Source organism: Anas platyrhynchos, chromosome 11 (assembly GCF_047663525.1).
Source record: "Anas platyrhynchos isolate ZD024472 breed Pekin duck chromosome 11, IASCAAS_PekinDuck_T2T, whole genome shotgun sequence".
NCBI lineage: Eukaryota > Metazoa > Chordata > Aves > Anseriformes > Anatidae > Anas > Anas platyrhynchos.
The window spans coordinates 6,703,772-6,721,297 of NC_092597.1; the positions used below are offsets into that span (position 1 = coordinate 6,703,772).

The 17,526-nt window shown below is 40.1% G+C and overlaps 1 protein-coding gene and 1 non-coding gene across 4 annotated transcripts in view; one reads left to right on the forward strand and one right to left on the reverse strand.

The window, feature by feature from the left end:
- Positions 1-45: 45 nt before the first annotated feature.
- On the forward strand, positions 46-14,752 carry LOC110351385 (uncharacterized). 2 transcript variants are annotated; one of them, XR_011812057.1, is made up of 3 exons: positions 46-322; positions 795-922; positions 7,372-14,752. It is a non-coding gene; the product is annotated as an uncharacterized protein (transcript). The 2 variants fall into 2 exon arrangements; XR_011812056.1 differs by having other exon boundaries at positions 809-922.
- Positions 14,753-15,032: 280 nt separating this feature from the next.
- The window catches only part of PRTG (protogenin), an 81,122-nt gene continuing 78,628 nt past the window's right edge, over positions 15,033-17,526 (reverse strand). For both annotated transcript variants that reach the window (XM_038184942.2, XM_072043495.1), the window contains one exon: positions 15,033-16,702. In XM_038184942.2, the coding sequence (XP_038040870.1) occupies positions 16,313-16,702 (390 nt within the window). In that variant the 3' untranslated portion in view covers positions 15,033-16,312. The remainder of the gene's footprint in view (positions 16,703-17,526) is intronic.

A 17,526-nucleotide genomic window follows, 5' to 3' on the forward strand; every position in this document is an offset into this window, starting at 1 on the left:
CCGCCCGCCCGGCGGAGCCGCCGGACTTTGCAAAGTTTGGCAGCGGGGGGGGCTCCGCCGCGGCGAGGAGCGGGGCTGCGGCCACCCCCCCCCCCTCCCCGGGGCAGCCGCCGCCGGGACGGGCTCCGCGCCAACGGGAGGGGCGGCGAAGGCGGCGCGCGGCCGTTGGGACCGTTAGGGCCGGGGGGGGGGGGGCACAGCGGGGGGCTCCTGCCCTGACCACCCCTCAGCGCGACCCCCGTCCCGCTCCCTGCGGGGCCCCTCCAGGAGCCAGCAAAATGCCGGCAGCGCCTCCGACCCCCTGGGAAGGGCGAGATGCCAGGTGAGTGCTTGGGGGAACCGTGTGTGTGCCCTGCCTCTGCCACCGCGCCGCCAAAATGGCTGGGGGACAGGGCTGCTGGAGCTGGAGCCCTCGTCCGTGAGCAAAACTACCGAGTAACTGCACTAAATAAATCCTGAGTGAGGGTTTACCTTCCCTCAGTTAGGATAAGGACACCAGCAGGTCAGGAGGGGTTTTGCTGACACACCTGAATACATCCATGACGCTTCATAGCACTGAGCAGTGCTCTTCCTTTACACAGCTCCTTGCTGGACGCGTAGTTTGTACCTCACGGTATCTGGAACACGTCTGGGGAGCGCAGGAAGGAGCGATGTTTGTGTAAAGGATAACGTGTCGGTGCTACTACTCTTGTGACGTCTCTGTTTTTACATTTTGTGTTTCTAACTCAATAAAGTTATTCAGTTTTTACATCAGTTTCTGTCCTTCCCTAGACATCGTTTTTATCTGTCCACAGTCTTTGCTTTGCAGCCATCCCAGAATGCAGGTACCTTGAGGTACAGCACATTGCCACCGTCCTCATGGGATCCTCCGGTTAATTTTGTGTAATCTTGCTGAAGAGAAGCATGGCTTGTTATTAGCAAGGTGGGTGTGAGCTACTCTATATTTGGAGGAAAACGTCTTATCTGTGAAGAGATTTGCATTTTCTGTGATGGAGCTCGCTGCAGGCCTAGATGATTCTCCCAGGACTGCATGAGCTTTTGTGCAAGGCTGCCTTGTAATAGCATGTAGACTGTAATTACGGATGCGCAGATTGATGTCACTGAGTCTATAAAGGTTCCTAGGGGATGATTGTCTGCATCAGAAATGTGAGCAGGGAATTGAGATTTTAACCCAGTGCTCTAATTGCAAAAAAATTGTCTGTTTTGCTGCTCATCCAAATTCAGCTTTAACTTGTGCTCAGGATTTTAGTGAGCAATCTGTAAGAATCCTATTGGACCAACTGTACACTTCTAAACCTTCATGCAAAATGGCTGAGACAGTGTCTGAAAAGGAATTAATTCACAGGTTCAGGGACCTACACCAGCATCTCAGCCATTCCAAAAGTCTGAAAACTCTGGTCACACACTGTTGACCTGCTAAGTGCCTTGCTGCTCATTAGTTACCTTTAAAATTACTCCACCATTTCATCCACCCAAAGGCTGTCATTAATTAATAAAACTCAGAGGCACCTAATAGGTAACCTCCAATACTCAGGTAGAGGTTTCCAAGAAAAGAGAGATGAGCTCTCTGTTGAAGTGTGTAACAGCAGAATGAGAAATTCAATTCTGCTGAATTTATAAAAAAAATAAACTGAAACAGGGGAGGTTCCAACAGGATGTGAAGGGGGCAAATGCTATTATTAGGCTAAGCAGGCATAGGGACTAAAAGCAAAATAACTTGTAGAATTGTTTTCAAGACCCAATTGGGCAAAGCCCAGAACAGCTTGGTCTGAGTTCAGTGTTAACTTTGCTTTGTGCAGGAGGTTGGGGTCAAGGTCAAGACCTCCCCAGGTCCCTTCCAGCCTGAATGATTCTGTTATTCTGAATTAGAATATTCTGAATCTGTTATTCTGTTTAAGAATAACAAACCAAACAAAAAGGTCTTGTCTACTGCCAGAGTACTCGTGTGTGAACAAGTACTATTTAATACTTTACAACTCACCCCAGCTGTTGAGAAGGGTAGCTTTGGTGAAGTAGCAGTAGCTTCAATCACATGAGGCATCAAGCCTAAAAGCATTACTGAATATAAATAGTGGAGCTCATTTTGGTAACATCTAAGTCCCTTTCCTTCAGAATTCACTTCAAAAAGAAGGGTACTAAAATAGTCCTTCTGTACAAACTGCCAGTAGGTAAAGAATGTTCTTTTGCTAATCATTGAATGAATCATATGAATGCTGCACTGCACTATCAGGAGAGAAATATCTCAGTGAGACATGGATCCACAACAAGGTTAATGTCTAAATGCTTTTTACTACATCCTTCACGTGTATGTATGTGTACCTCAGGACAAACAGAGTTGAGTAGAAGCCCATTTTGACAACATATGAATGTATACAAGTGTGCTAATGGAAAAAAAAAAATAACACCAAAGAGAAGTTTACTGACACTTAAGGAAATGCAAAAAAAAAAAAAAAAAAAAAAAGTGAAAGAAACATTCTGTTTGACTTTATGGGGGCCAAGACTTCATCCCAGAGTAATAAAATTAGAAAAAATAAAAAAGAAAAAAAAAAGCATGATATCAGAAGGAAAAAAAAAAGCTGGAAGCTGGCTGAATTGTGAAACTCTACCACTTCCAGTACAAGGGTCAAATACAAAACTTTTCCTCTCATGCAAGTTATAAAACAAAACAGATAGAGCTTTCTGTCCAGTTACCCTAATTTATCAGCTCATGCACCTGAAGTCAGGCAGGCTCAGGCAGAACGTCCAGCCTGTGTGGATGGCATCAGGGGTTGGCATGAGCATGGCAAGACCCAGCAGCACACTGTGTGGGGATTCTGGCATGTGGAAGCATTAGGCAAACTGACAGTAGCCTCTCTTCCACCTGGACAAAAATGCTGATATGGAGAAAGGGAACACATTTAAGGAAACTTGGACATGGAAAGCTTGTGCTAGTCACAGTCTTCCAGCTTCAGCAGACTTGATTCCCTCACCTATGATGTCAGGGGTGTGTGGGAGGGAATAACTCATTTTTCTAAGATGCCCATTTCCATGTTACACAAATTTAAGTGTTAGTTCTGCAAGGAGTTCTTACACTTGTTTCACAGTACTGCTGTGGTAAATAGGACTATTTATCAAGGCTGAGGGAGTTTCTGCCAGGCCCCAAAATCTATTTTTGTTATACTAGTGTTACACCTCATCCTCCAGAATCATTTGTCCTCATCTCCCTTGTTCAGGGAAGTACAACTGAACACATGCATGTTCATACAAAGATGCGCTTTTCATGCTTTTTTAGTCTAGCTGGTATACCTCCGGTATTGCACTGGAAAGATGTGCTAACTGGGTCCCTTCTGGGTATGTAAGATGTAGAGCATCTCTCTGCCAGGCGCAGGGATTGCATCTGCAACTGAAACAGTTTGATCATAAGTCATTGAAGCCATTTAAGTGTAAACTGCTGGCCTACTGGTGAATGCTTCATTCATTAAGGTGATGTAAACCAGGTCTCATAAGCCCATTTCTTTTTCATTTCTGCTTTTAATGAACAAAAACTAGGAATGTCTAAACTTCTGTATTAACCATTCATCCACATAATATAAAGTACAAATCAAAATCTAATTAATTGTCTGTTCATGTTTCAACTTTAATCTGAAATTAATAGAAAAATGTCAGGAAAAATGAAGATTGCTTTATGATTTACTCACTGAAAGAATATAAGATTTTTTCTCTGAGCCATTGCATTAGCTTTCTTCCATACAATGCATGATATATCTTGAGGTCAAGTAAAAAGCCTGAGAAATATCGTGAATTTGTCTCATCACATAGCAACTCCCTGGCTGATAAAGTACATTTTCCTAAACTTTCCAAGACAATTTATTAGAGGACTGATCAACAAAAATGTCAAATATGTGCAAAGGGTAGTCTAGTGTCTCATCTATACTGGAACAAAAATTTTAACAAACAAAGGAAACTCTTGGAATGTTCATAAACTCAGTAGGACTAAAAGTTTTTGTTTGTTTGTTTTTGAGTGCACACTTACCTTTTCAGCTTACAGTTGGAATATAGCCATGTTCAAGCATTTCAGGAACAAAATCTCCAATGCCTTCCTATACTCTTGCCAACAACATGTGACTTAAAAAATTAAAAGCTACAATTTATTCAGTAGTTTTATAAACTAAGATTTTATAACTCATACGTGTAAGTTAATATATACAGAATGGAAACATTTGAAATACAAAGAACAACATCTGATTATTTAGGAACCTAGGTTTCATTGTATTAATTTACCAAAGTCAAGAAATTCATTGGAGATATAAATGCATATATGCATAGAACCTTATTTGCTCTGCATGCTGTCAAGGAATATAGGATTTCTTTCACCTTTTCCTCTAGGATATGTAAAATGGAATTTTGTTTACCATATTAAGGTTATCAAGGTAATAAATTTTAAACAAAGATAAATACATGTTTAACAAACCTCTGTGAGTTTCTCTACAAAATGGATTATTTCCCTACTCAAAGTGTTCTCCTCTTGGTCAATGAATGGTGAAATGGGGACACTCTGTGGGGAAGTGAAAGAAATGCAATTTCATGTTTGTTTTTTTTTTCTGGATTATCATCTTGAACCCTTTGAATTTTCCTGTTTATCATGATTTGATGAAAAGAAAGGCAAGCATTTAATTCCTGAACTTACACAGCACTCTCAAGAGCCCTCCTGGTTTTCTGCAAAGGCCACGCTGATCTTTGCACTAATTGGATATGAACCCATTCTTGGAGCCAGACTGTCAATAACTTTGCTGGGAGTTATGAAGCTTGTATGCTGTATAAACATGAGAAAGCCTTATCCCTGGCTGCAGTAATTAAATTTAGGCTATGACTCCTCTGGGATTTCCATTGTAGAATTGCCCAAGTGAAATTTTTGCCATAAAGCTAAAGGAGGAGTAATGCTAACTCCAGCGCTAGCAGAGCATCTTGCAGAAAAAGCTCTCCAGTCTTAGCTTAGCCGTGTGGGTATTCGCTCAGCTCAGCCCCAGGCCTCAGTGTTAGCTGAGAACTGGCTGCAGCAAGAGCCCCGGCAGGCATGGTGCCTCCTGGCCCTTGTCTGTCTGCTTGCACTGGAGGGAATCTTCACGCCTATGCTGTCTCTTTTCTCTTATACAGTGCTACCAGCTTTGTTATATGAAGCCATATTCATTTGATAAGATACATCTCTTAAAAAAGGTTCCACGCAGAAACACATTTGTTTTGCTGTTCTGCTTTTCATGGCTTTGGAGAGTGCAGTTCACAGGACAACCCCTCACTGGTGCTGTCTCTGAGATGGCTCCAACTCATTAAACCTTGTTGATTGAAACCCTACAGACAACAGCAGCCACCTCAGACAAATTGTATCACTTGCCTTTCCCTCCATCCAGATCATTACTGAGTTTTTCAATCACAGTTATGGTTCTTAGAAATTAAGAGCAGGAGGATAGCTGGAAGACAGCCGAGAGGAGCCCTGCATGACAGCATGTGCTATGCCATTCACATTGGCAGCTACCATTTAGTCTTAAATTTTAAGCAAAATATTTACTGGAATACAGTAGCAAAAACTTTGAAATCAATTTTGAACAAGCAACAACGTCTGAGTAGTTGCAGATCTGCTGTGAAGAAGCAGAAACCAGCTAGTGTCTGAATTTGCAGGTCCGTAGGCTATGAAAGGAAAATGCAGCTAAAGCAAGAAAAATCAAAGGGAAAGGGAACATATGACAAACATACCATTGTCCCAAAATGTAGTTAAAAAACAAACAAGAAATCTCAGATTTATGCTACCCTTTAGGAGGAGAACATGAACAAAACTTAGTTACCGCTTTTGGTTATTGTGCACCAAAGTAAGGATGAACACAAGAAAAGATAACTAAATATTATGCCTAAGAACGATGTGACCTAGTTACATAGATGCTGTATGCACCCATTACATCTGAGAGCAGCTTTCCTAATCCCCAGGCTAAAATTCACAGGAAATCCAGGATTTTGAGAAAAGAATGTGGAACTAATTATTTAAAATATATGCACTATCTGTCTGCAAACACCAGACTGGATTAAACTGCTTGACATGTATTATGCCTACTGAGTGCGATTTGAAATCTGAAATTTACAGCCAGCCATTTCAGGGAGCTGTACATCAGTTCCTGCAGGAATTCTGTCATTTGGTTATCTGCAACTGCAGGGCTGGGCTTCACATTTTGACCTAGCTGCGCTATGGCAGAGAAACACCATGGCAAACCCTGAAGACCTTGTTGAATGTTAAACCAAGTTCTGGAGTGCTCACATTAGAAGGCTGTTTCTAGTCAACTGCAAATGGCAACCTCGTCACCTGAGCCGAGGTTTCTAAATCACAGGACATGATGCAACCACCCCACTCTGCTGTGTTTGTACCATTTGCAGCCGGCGCTGAGAAGCTAATCACAGGGGCAGGCTATGCTCTTGTGAACCTCTGAGCCTCTACAATGCCAGAAGTGGGCTCCTGGGCTTTCAATGTGCACACCCTCCTCACCAATTTTATCAGATGTAGATCACAAAGCTTGAGATGCAGTATTAAAAACAAACAAACAAACCAACCAAACAAACAACAACAGCAAAGCAAACACGTTGCTTTCCTCTTTAATGTAGCTATTCTTCTGTTAAGTATTGTACAATCTGGTATCAGCATTCTTTCCTCTTACAAACGAAAGGTAGTCTTGCTTTACATTGTGCAGATACATTTTAATTGAGATAATTTTAACCTCAGTCTTAGAGTTAACTTACCCCTTGAAGTTGGAAATCTTGATCTCAAGTAATTCATTCTGCCTTGACTTTGTAGGCCTTGTGCTTTATTTGGTAGAGACTGAGGAAGCTGTTACTGACTTTCAGATATCCAGGATCTATTCAAAAGCATGATGGTTGCTAACATAAATGATATAATTTTTAATGGAAATTATTTTTATTTTACACTCTGTTCTGTAACCTGTCTTACTTGCAACTTAAATTGCATCACCTAATATAAGGAAGTCTGTGTGGAAGCAGTCCAGTGGGATTATTTTAAGCTAATATGACTGTAAACTGCAAAAGTAAGGAGCCAGCATATATTAAGCTCTGCTACTCATCCCTCGACGATAGCTTTCAGCAAACCAGAGGGGTTAATTTCCTAGACCAGCACACCAAAATCCAAATTGTTAAAGACTGTAGTGAACTGCAGTGAGAGCAACACTTTTTCTGCTTTCATGTGGTGCAATGACCTCACAGCCTAGCCAGAAATCTGCTGCTTTACTCATGAAAATCCTTTTCTCTAAGTATATTGCTATGCAGATAAAAGGAAATTCAAACCCCTTCTATTAACAAGACTTCTGTGAAGTTCCCACTCTTTTATGTCTTGTTTTCCAGCTAAAGGAGAATCCAGTGTTTGGGCACTGATTTCACGCTTCCCACAGAGCAGTGTAATAGGAAACGCATCCTCGGTCACCCACAAAAATTCATTTTCATCCTTCAGAATTGTAAATGTAACATCCCCTGCACCCACCTGGAACTGGTGTCAGCTTCCAGCGATGCTCAAGCCATCTGTTCAGAGAAACCCTGAGGATCCTGGACAACCTCGTAGTGCTGCTGCAAACCATCTTAGCTGGTTCCTGTTGGCCGGACAGAAATTCACCCCACACCACTGAAATGCTCTATTGGCAGCTTGATTCAGGCTGTTCCAGGAGCAAGTGTCCAAAACTGGTTGCTGCCAGGACACTGAGCACACATGTCTGCCAGAGAGCAATTAGCACCCAAACTTTTGCCAGCCCCCTGGACTTCTATTGCCAGCCAGAAGCAGGCCTACAGACTAGGGGCAGCTGTGCATGGTATCTTTTAGCGAGGCACAGCTAGGTTCTTAATTATTTGCGTTTTCTGGATGTCTTAGTGGTGCACTCCTATGTAAATAGGTTTCAAATCATGGGGTTTAAATAAAGCATTACCCTTCACTTTCAGGAAGCAACAGTACGGTAGCTTTCTGTCAGATCTGTGCTTTGTTTACCTGGGCTCTGGCATGCAGGCATGTGCAGAGCAGAGGATTCAAATCCCATTCTCTTCATTCTGTGAGGTGGAAAAGGCGAAGTCAGGTTCCAGTACGTTAACTACAGAAAGGGGACATTGCAACGTGGACAGCTACAGCATTATATCACCTGCAGCTTCTCTCTTACTGAGAGGGGATACTCTCTACTGTCCAACACCAGTCCTGAGACCATGATCACAGGTGAAGGAAAAATACAGCCATAATGCAGCCAAATACAGCCAGAGCCTGCTTCTTAACAGACATCGCCTTTACCTGCTGACTGAAAGGAGCAAGACAGGGAGAAGAGTTCATCCATAAAGAACTGTTCACAGTTGCAGTGCAAGGTACCTCAATCCTGGGTGTTGCCACAGCTGCAAATAACATCAGTTCCCTCCCTACTCTCTGCTTTCCAACTTAGTGGGGGCTGAGCAACCTGCAAAGCATGGCAGAAAGTTGGGTTTTGTATTCTAAAGTATCAGTCCTTTTATCCAACAAACAGATAAGCAAAGCCAATAAATTGACATCTCTGATAAGCTACACAAAGAAAAAGCAATGTTGTAATTTCAATTCAGTGTAAGTGACCCATCACGCTCACCTGACTGAAGCTCAAGACGTTCTGGTTGGTGGCAGACAGCAGGCAGGTGACATTGCATCAGGTCACAGACCAGTGGTTCACTTTGAAGATTTCCTTTCCAAACTCCTTGAAACAGAGGGCTTTATTTATTTTTTTTATTGGTAATGAAAAATGAAGGTTCTGGGTTGTAAAATGTACCTGTACTAACCAGCAGTAACTTAATAAGGTTCTGCAGATGGTTTCTGTTTTCACTTAGAGAAAGAATTATGTCTTTGATGGACTGTGTTGGTACAGCTTTCATACCACTGGACAGTCCAGAACCGACTGCTCCCTAGCTGTTAAAAATTCTTTCTTGTGTTTTTAAATGTTATATATTTACATTACATTTACATTAGTAATTGACATCTATTCATTTTAACAAATATTCTATTGAACTTTATTATCTTTTCAGCATGGGCCTAATTAACATTGAAGAACAATATTTCAGTGTTCCTACATTCAAACATAAGGAATAATGAATTTTGGATTAGAGTTTGTTTTATAAATAGACACTACAGCTGGTGCTCTAATACTCCCAGGGATAAATATCATAAAAGCTACCCAACTAGGCAGAACGGTTCTATCAGCAGACTCTGCAGGTAAGAACAGCTGTGATTCATAAAGAAGCAGTATGAGGCTTTCCAGATTTCCTTTCTCATCAGAGAAGTCAAAAGGAAAGACAGACAGACACCATGGCTTTACTGTAGAATCCAGGGTGCCCAGCTCATCAGCACAAGATGCTGCCAGCACAGAAAGGCTCAGCCCCTGGCAGCAGGCAGCTGTTAGCAGCTGCCCCACTGGGAAGCAGTCATTACTGGTAACTTGCTACTCTGTAGTAAACGTCTGCTCACTGGCACTTCTAAGAGGCATCAGGTTCCTAGGGATGCTCTCTTGGGTGCTGACACCACCTCCCACAGCCCTCTCTGCTGGAATCCTCAGGTGGACACAAATCCCATTTGCAGTGACACTGGGGTGCGTACAGTGTTTGCGTGATACAGGAAAAATCAGTGTTAAAAAGACCAGAACTCGGAGGCCCTCTTAATTCTGTGGCTGCTGTCTCTTAGGCTACACAGCATGCCTTCTGTCTTAGGGCTGCCCATGTCTTGTGACTGGAGGACACAAAAAACACAGCTTGTGTTTATGGGGTGTGTGCATACAGTAGTAATTACTGTGGTTTCATTTCCAGTAGTGGAAGATTTGTATGGGCACTACTCTAATTCCCACGCTGTACATAATTCACTGAACTACCTGGCCAATTTTTCAGTTGCTTTTATGTGACAATCAGTAACCAACCTGCTAGCAATAGAAAACTTCTAGGTTCGATGGGGATTAATTTCCTCGCCAACTTAACTTGACCCTTATCTTTAATATCATCATTTGTAAAAACAGTAATTTGTCTTTTGACCAACCACAAATGCATGTTCAATATTCCTGTTATTTGTTGAAATACTGGATTCATCAGTCAGTGGGTGTAGAAGTGATGACAAAAACGCAGTAGTTCAGCTTTGTCAGTAGCTTTCCAAACTTTTATGAGAATGTGCTTAGAACCACATCTTCTACATCTACTGCAAGTGAACTACAACAGAGATCTCATAGCTGCTTGACAGTAGTGGAGAAGAGATGGAGATTTTAGGTAGGAAATTATTCCAGGTACACAAATGGCATGTGAGCACAGGCTTGGGAAATTTCTATGAATTTCAGTGATAAGGAATGTGCCGGTTACTTGCTAACTCATTCCATGATTTTAAGTACCAAAATTGCCACATATCCTCAGCCTCAAATAAAACTGTATTTATATCATCCTTGTTTTGAGCCACTAGTCAGAGACAATGAAAACAAAATATTTTTCAAGCAGCATTTTACTAAGGAAATTTTTTATTTAAACTGTGCAATCAATCAGTATTTAGACAGCAGTTTCATAAACATTTGGCATTTAAACTTCTATTAATTTTTGGCATGACCTTGGGGTAGTATATAAACAACCCTGGAGAGGAAAAAAGAACCAACACACTAGGTAACATTTACTAGGATGCTAGAAAAAGAAAAACAAATCCACATTATTTAACAAAATATTTTTAAAAAGACATTAAAAAGTTACATTCAAATCAGGGCAAACATTAGCTTCCCTCATGCAATGGAGTTCACAGAGCTGATCCCCTGAGACAAGTATAAAATTAATACAATTCAGCTCCGTCCTCCATTAGCCAGTTAGCCATTGCCACCCTTAGAAGAAAATGGCACACGGAGTGAAAGGATCCAGAACACCACAATGAGATACATACCTGGCTCCTACACTGGCAATTCATTCACAACTTGGAAAAAAAGCAAAATAATAACAACAAAAAAGCCAAACAATCAAAAAGCAACATTTTGTTTAAGTTTTTCATATACAGTCAGTCTTCACTGAAAATGCAGCAGGCAGATGCAATGTAGGTATATGTAACCGTGGACAGCTGAAAACCTCTGCAAGGAGCTCAGCTTGCAATGGCACTCCAGAGGGACCAACATGGCAGAACTTTAACCATGTGTTTTTATCCCCTTTGAGTCACTTAGGACCAGCCTCAGTGTAAACCTAGAGAAATTCCAAGGAAGCAAACTTACTCTGCATTTTTATCAGCAGAATTGAGAGAAACTTTGAGCCAAATTGAATGTGTGTTCTTTTCAGATTGACTTCTAGTAACAGCAAACGACTTGGTTTTAGACTCATTTTGAAGAAAATATGTGTTTGGTTTTTTTGTGTGTGTGTGTGTGTGTGGTTTTATTTTTTATTTTTTTTGTAAACACAGGTTCCAAAAGATGCAGTTACAAAAATAATTTATTATTAACTTCTTAGAAAGGTGCTCAGTATTCCTGCAGACGAATTCATCTGCTTTAGAAATTACTTGATATTAGCAAATCTGCATTTCCAGCAACTAAGAAGCATGTAACAATTGTTCAAACTAAGAAGTACCTCTTTAACAATTATTAGGTGTAATTCTGCTTCCAATTTAAACAGAATGATTCCAGTAAATTGATTTCTCTGGAATATCGCCAGTTACACCTGTGCAGCTGTCTTTTCACTAGGTGTGAATGCAATTTTGGGCTAGACATGGAGTGCCCTACAGAACTGAACATCATTCCCCATGTTAGAGGATGGACTATTCCCTGCCTGCACTTCCTTCTATAACAGATAAAATGGATGAGAACTCCTGGTCTTACAGCTCACACGTCAGAGTAACATGTTACTAAGACCCAGTGGTCTATGGTAACTACTCATGGTATGGTAACTGGTATGCACAGGTTGCAGCAAACATTAAGTTGTTCAAGTTGACTTAGATCACAGTGAAAAAGAGTTAAATTGACTTAAAATACTCAGTATTCACTACAGGCTACATGCATGGAGAGTTACAGTGAACCTCTGGTATATGGCAACTTTTTGTCCTACTAAAAAAAATAAATTGCCAATGGGAGTTTTAACCAACTAAGAATCCTGTCCTTTAGAAGTAATAATACTGTGAAGATCTAAAAAAAAATAAATACAAGATGCAGCAGCTCATTTTGTCTGTCAAGACCACGAAAACTGAAATTAAAATTAATTCTCCCATTGACTTAAAAAGAAACAGGATAAGGACCCTGGTGTGGATAAAGCAAACAAGATTCAGCTCATAGACTAAAGCAAGGTAATAAAACGAAAGAGGGAATGAAGTATTAAATATAATTAAAAACAGGTAGAGAAATGTCTTAAAACTCCTTTCTGTTAAAATCCAATAAATTACACCAAAAATGCACAGCTAATATAGGAAAATATTGATATATGGATTTTTCAAGTCTCTCTTTAAAAAGCAGAGCTATAAAAGAAATCTACTGACAGGCACAGTTCTGCACAGCATACACATTCCCAATTTTCTGAAAGTATTCTCATCTTCCAGGAGTTCTTTGTAAAACATGAAGAAAGTACACAAGATAACTGTGGGCAGATTGAGCACTTGGGTTTGGATTCAGGGCCCACAGGGCAGGAACTGCTTTTCCAGCAGGAGGGCAATCACAGTCCTTGCTTGGAAACAGTTAGCCTGGTAAACCAGTGTCAAGATTTTGTCTGCAAATCTGTGATGCTCTTCAAGTCACATCAACCTACAACATTTTTGTTTTGCTTTTAAAGTACAAAGGTTGCATATACATTCATTACACCAGCCATGGCTCTTCACTTTTTAATACACTTAAACAAAATCAATTCACATAGTGTAACACTAAATTCCACATTTACGTTCATCTTCCAGAACATACTTAATTCATAATTAAAAAATTGATAGTGTTTTCTCCAGGACCCAGTTTTACAGACAAGATCAAGAATAAATACTGGAAAACCTGTAACCTGTTCTGTCTTCCAGCTCTTTCTAGGCAAATGAAATGAATAAAGTTCATTTATGAGAAAATGATTTCCTTATATTGTAAGGAGTATGAACTTTTAAGAAAGTTGATGTCTCTAATACCACATCTATAATTTGAAGCTTTGGCTTCAAGGATATGAAGCATTTAAATGTTGAGCCTGATTTTGCACTGTTAAAATCACAAAGAATTCTGCTATTCAGTTCAGTAAAGAAGGCATCGATTTCTACAGATTTTTTCCAGAGATTCCTCTGCCTACATTGGTGGAGTTTTTAATCATCAAACGACTATTCCCTCACAAAAATATGGTTATATATTAATAATAAAACACGTATTTCTGAGGAGATTGCATTGTTTGTTCTGCAGTAAACGTGTAAATAGAGCTAGAATTAACTATGTGACACAATAACGGGAAGCATATGAATGTAGACTGGGTTCTGGAGAAACATATTATATTTGGTTAACATAAAAATAAAGGAAAAGACAGAATAATTAACGTCTAACTAAGCTTGCCTATATGCTGAGGTAACCTTAAATATCTTTGGTTTTCTTTATTTGCTGATAAGAAGTACCTTAATTTAAAAAGCATTAAATGATTAATAGAATTCTGGATACACTGTTCTCTAGTAAATTGAATATTTTGATCTCTTTGGCTATTGAAGTTAGAACTCCTATACTAGACTGACAAATTGTGTATTAAGCCCTTTTCTCTCAAATTCGCCATGGGTTAAACTACAGAGTGGGTCTTTGGATGAAAAAGTTTAGGATTTAAAGTATTTACTTGTAAAGAAGGTCATGAAATGACATCAGATTATCAGTACTCACAGCAAACAAGTCTTTGGAGAAGCAAATAGTTACCATCTGCATATCAGCTCTTTCTGAATGAAACTAAGAAAAGAGGCTACTCTGAAAGATGAAGTGTGAAACTTCATGCTACAGTTACACATTCTTAATCTAGGTTCAGTTAATTCACGCTTTACCTAATTAGAAACAGTACTCTGCTGTACACTAAACATTCTGCCTGATGAGATCAAAAATAAATCTTTGGTGAAAATGTTTTCTTTTTCTTCAGCAAGTAGAAAAAAATGTTCAAAAATATTTTTAATACTGTACTGTTGATCCAGCTACATGCTGAAGAAAAAAAAAGTTACACTTGGAAGTCTTTGGAGATATCTGCTGGTATCATTATAACTTTCTTTAAAGGCTCTTGTAACAAGGTAGTTAAAATTGTAGAAGCATACAACTCATCTATGCAATCAACTACTACAATCAATAGAAGCCCTATTGGTTTTGTTAGTGACTACTTATACAGTAAAATGTATTCAGCTGTTCAAACCTGTACCTTTTAACTAGTTCAATTATTTTTGGAAAATATGCAGCTTCCTTCTCTTCTACAGATTAGTCTTTGGTACAAGATAATTTTAAAAGCCTTTAAATCAACACTGTGATGAAAAAGTGAACACGTACTGCCTGGTTCTGAACTAGCAAACGGTTACAAGCTAAAGAACTACCATAGCTACAGGCCGATTCATCAAAATGGAACAGACAGAAGGGTAGGGCTTGCCGATGACTTCTGACCACCTTTTGATACTTACAGAACAATACAAAAGCCAGCCTGGCCTACCTTAAATTCAGAGGGAGTTCCAACAGACTTAAATAGAGCCAGGAGTTTCCATGGTTGCTTTCTCACATTAGGTTTTAAACATTTTTTAAACTAAAAAAATGCCTTTTTTTAATTTTTTTTTTTTTTTTTTATTTAAGTAAAATGGGGAAAACAGAGCAGAGGACTGGATATATAGGCAAGTTTAGAACATTGGATGAATCCAACCTCTCCTCTCTCTCTCCCTCACACCCCCTACCCCATTAAGAAATAAAACATGATACCCTGTCAGTTTGCTCCACATTTTTGTGAGGCAGCTCAAAAGTAACAAACTGTTCCCTGAGTACAGGAAAAACAAACAAACAAACAAAAAAAACCACACTAGAATAACTCTTAAAGGAGGTAGTATAAAACAGGAATTGTATCGGTTCAAGGCAGTAGCAGTACTCTCCTCCTTCAACAGACTCTTCAACTAAAGCTCTGGCTTTCTATTTCTCATGGTAGCCTAATGAGAGTTTTAGATTGGCTTGTGGGTAAAGTCACTCCCTGAGCTAAAATTCCTGGCTAACAGCATACTAGGCAAAGGCAAGGAGCACGGCTGCATCCCAACAACAGCTCTGAGACATACCGTGAAGCTAGCAGTGCTCATCAGCACTCAAAGCTGGGTAAAAAATTAACTCATGGTACAGTTTCCTTTATAACATCCAAGAAGCATTTAAGGCATCCTTCTGTACTCCAAAGCAATTTTATGAATACTAAAAAGACATAAGGCAAATCAGTAATTTCATTATACATAATGCAAGGCACCATTGCTAAGAAGTACTGCAACACCAGAATACTCAGCATTATTATCTATTCCACGTCTCTCAGGCAGAATCAAACTGTTTGTTAATGCTGAATACTTCCTCCTCTTGCCATGCTTTTTAGCACCAACTGTCAATAAATGGGCAGTATTTGTCTCTGTAGGGAACCCAACATGCCCCAGAGCCCTAAGGATATAGCATTCATCCGGCCAGCAGTTGCTGACACAAGTTTCTAGGGGAAAGGCACTGTCCTAGGCTTACTGGGGCTATGAGAAATGAAGAGGTATAAAAGATTTCATGTGGCTGTTTCATGTGGAAGCACCAACTCCAGTTTTCTCAGTTTTCAACATCCTTTAGGTCAACCACATTAAATCATTACACTTTATACTCTGAGATTTCCTTCTTTTCAAAGACAGAGCTTCAGCTAAACAATCTTGTTCATCTACCTATACAACTCCCTGATCACTGAGCGCACACGCACACACACACACACACTCATTCTACACACAACTGAAAAAAAAAGAAACCCAAAATAAAACAACACTACTAGGAAGTATCGTCAGTTCCATAGCTGAGACCAACTAGAACACAAACGAGGTAAAGCAGTTGTCATTCAGAGTTCACCTCTCGGCAAACTGAGGTAGATAGTCAGCAAAAGGGCCTAAAGCCTTCCCTTTGCTCCAGTGACATATTCTTAACTTTAGTCAGAAATCTTCACTGTCCTTTCACATTTGTTGACCACTGAACATTCAAAATGAGTGAGTTAAAATAAACAAATATAAAACATTCAACAGAAACTTGGGATCACCTGCTGGGTTTGTCAGGCTTTCCACAATAAAACTTTGGCTTCCTGTTCATTGTCCTTCGAACAGACATACACTGCAAGAATGTCTGGTGTGGTCCTAAGGATGTCAGTTTTGCACTGCAGAGTGTATCTGAAGAGGTGAGGTAGCAGTCTGGTCAGTAGTGAACGGCAGAGGAGATTCTTTGCAGTTGCTGATGGCAGGGCTCATCGTGTTCGTACCCAAGTCACTGCTTACAAAATGACTGGTAGCAGGAGGGGTGGCACTTGCCACGGAGGAGAGGTGTATCTCATCATTGGACTCATGAGAAAATCTTCCAGAGTCACCAGTCTCATGACTTCCTTCGCTGTTGGCCGAATGCTCTGTGTCGGCAGCAATACTGAACGGCACCTGGAAATTAGACTGCTGGCCAGGAGAGCTGGGGGAGTCATCCTCACTGATCAGCACAGTGGTACTTGGCTGATACAGACACACTGCCTGGACAAATCTTCTCTGAGGCTATATAAAAAGCAGAGAGGAAAAGGTTGTTCAGCCTCTGAAAAGCTGAGCTATAGTTTAAATTTTTTACTGCACTTCCAATCTCCTATTCCGCCAGAGTGCTTACAACAGCATTGGCTTAGAGTAACAGGCTGGGCTTTCTACAGCAGGTTAAGAAGAATCAATCTCAAGCCTTGTGCATACTTTTCCATACTAGACGAAGCAATCCCCTCTTGCCAAGCATGGCTAATCAATAATGATTTCACTAAAGAGACCGTAATGGTATTTTAACAATATACTTGATAGAGCTGTCTCCCGTCTCTTCATGCATATTCTTTAAGCATTACTCCTTGGGTGGTAGCAAGTATTTTTCCCATAAAGGCATCAAAAATAAACAGCTGCTCAAGCTTTCCTATTCCTTAAACATACCAAGAGCACAATATAAGTTAGTGTTCAATAAACACCCGTCAGATGCCCCATAGATGTGAATTTGTACTACAGGGTTCAGGATTTGGTTTAACGTTTCAGTTTTGGATTGAATCCAAATAGAAATTACAGGCAGAGCAACAATTTCAGAAGCATGACAGTCTTAGCTCAGATTCTAAATTTCTTCAATACTTTGGATAAATCATTTCACTTCCCTCTTTTGGTTTCTCTTCAGCAAACATAAGGTGTTAGCTATCAGGGTAGCAAGGGATTCTTAGATGTTTATATTTAATTTGTGTTTATATGTACACAACATCTCTGCAAATGTACTGTAGACGGTATGCACGGACAGTATACAGAAATCTGTTTGCTCACAGATAAAGGGCACAGGCAAGAAAGTTATCAGTTAATTGTAAAGA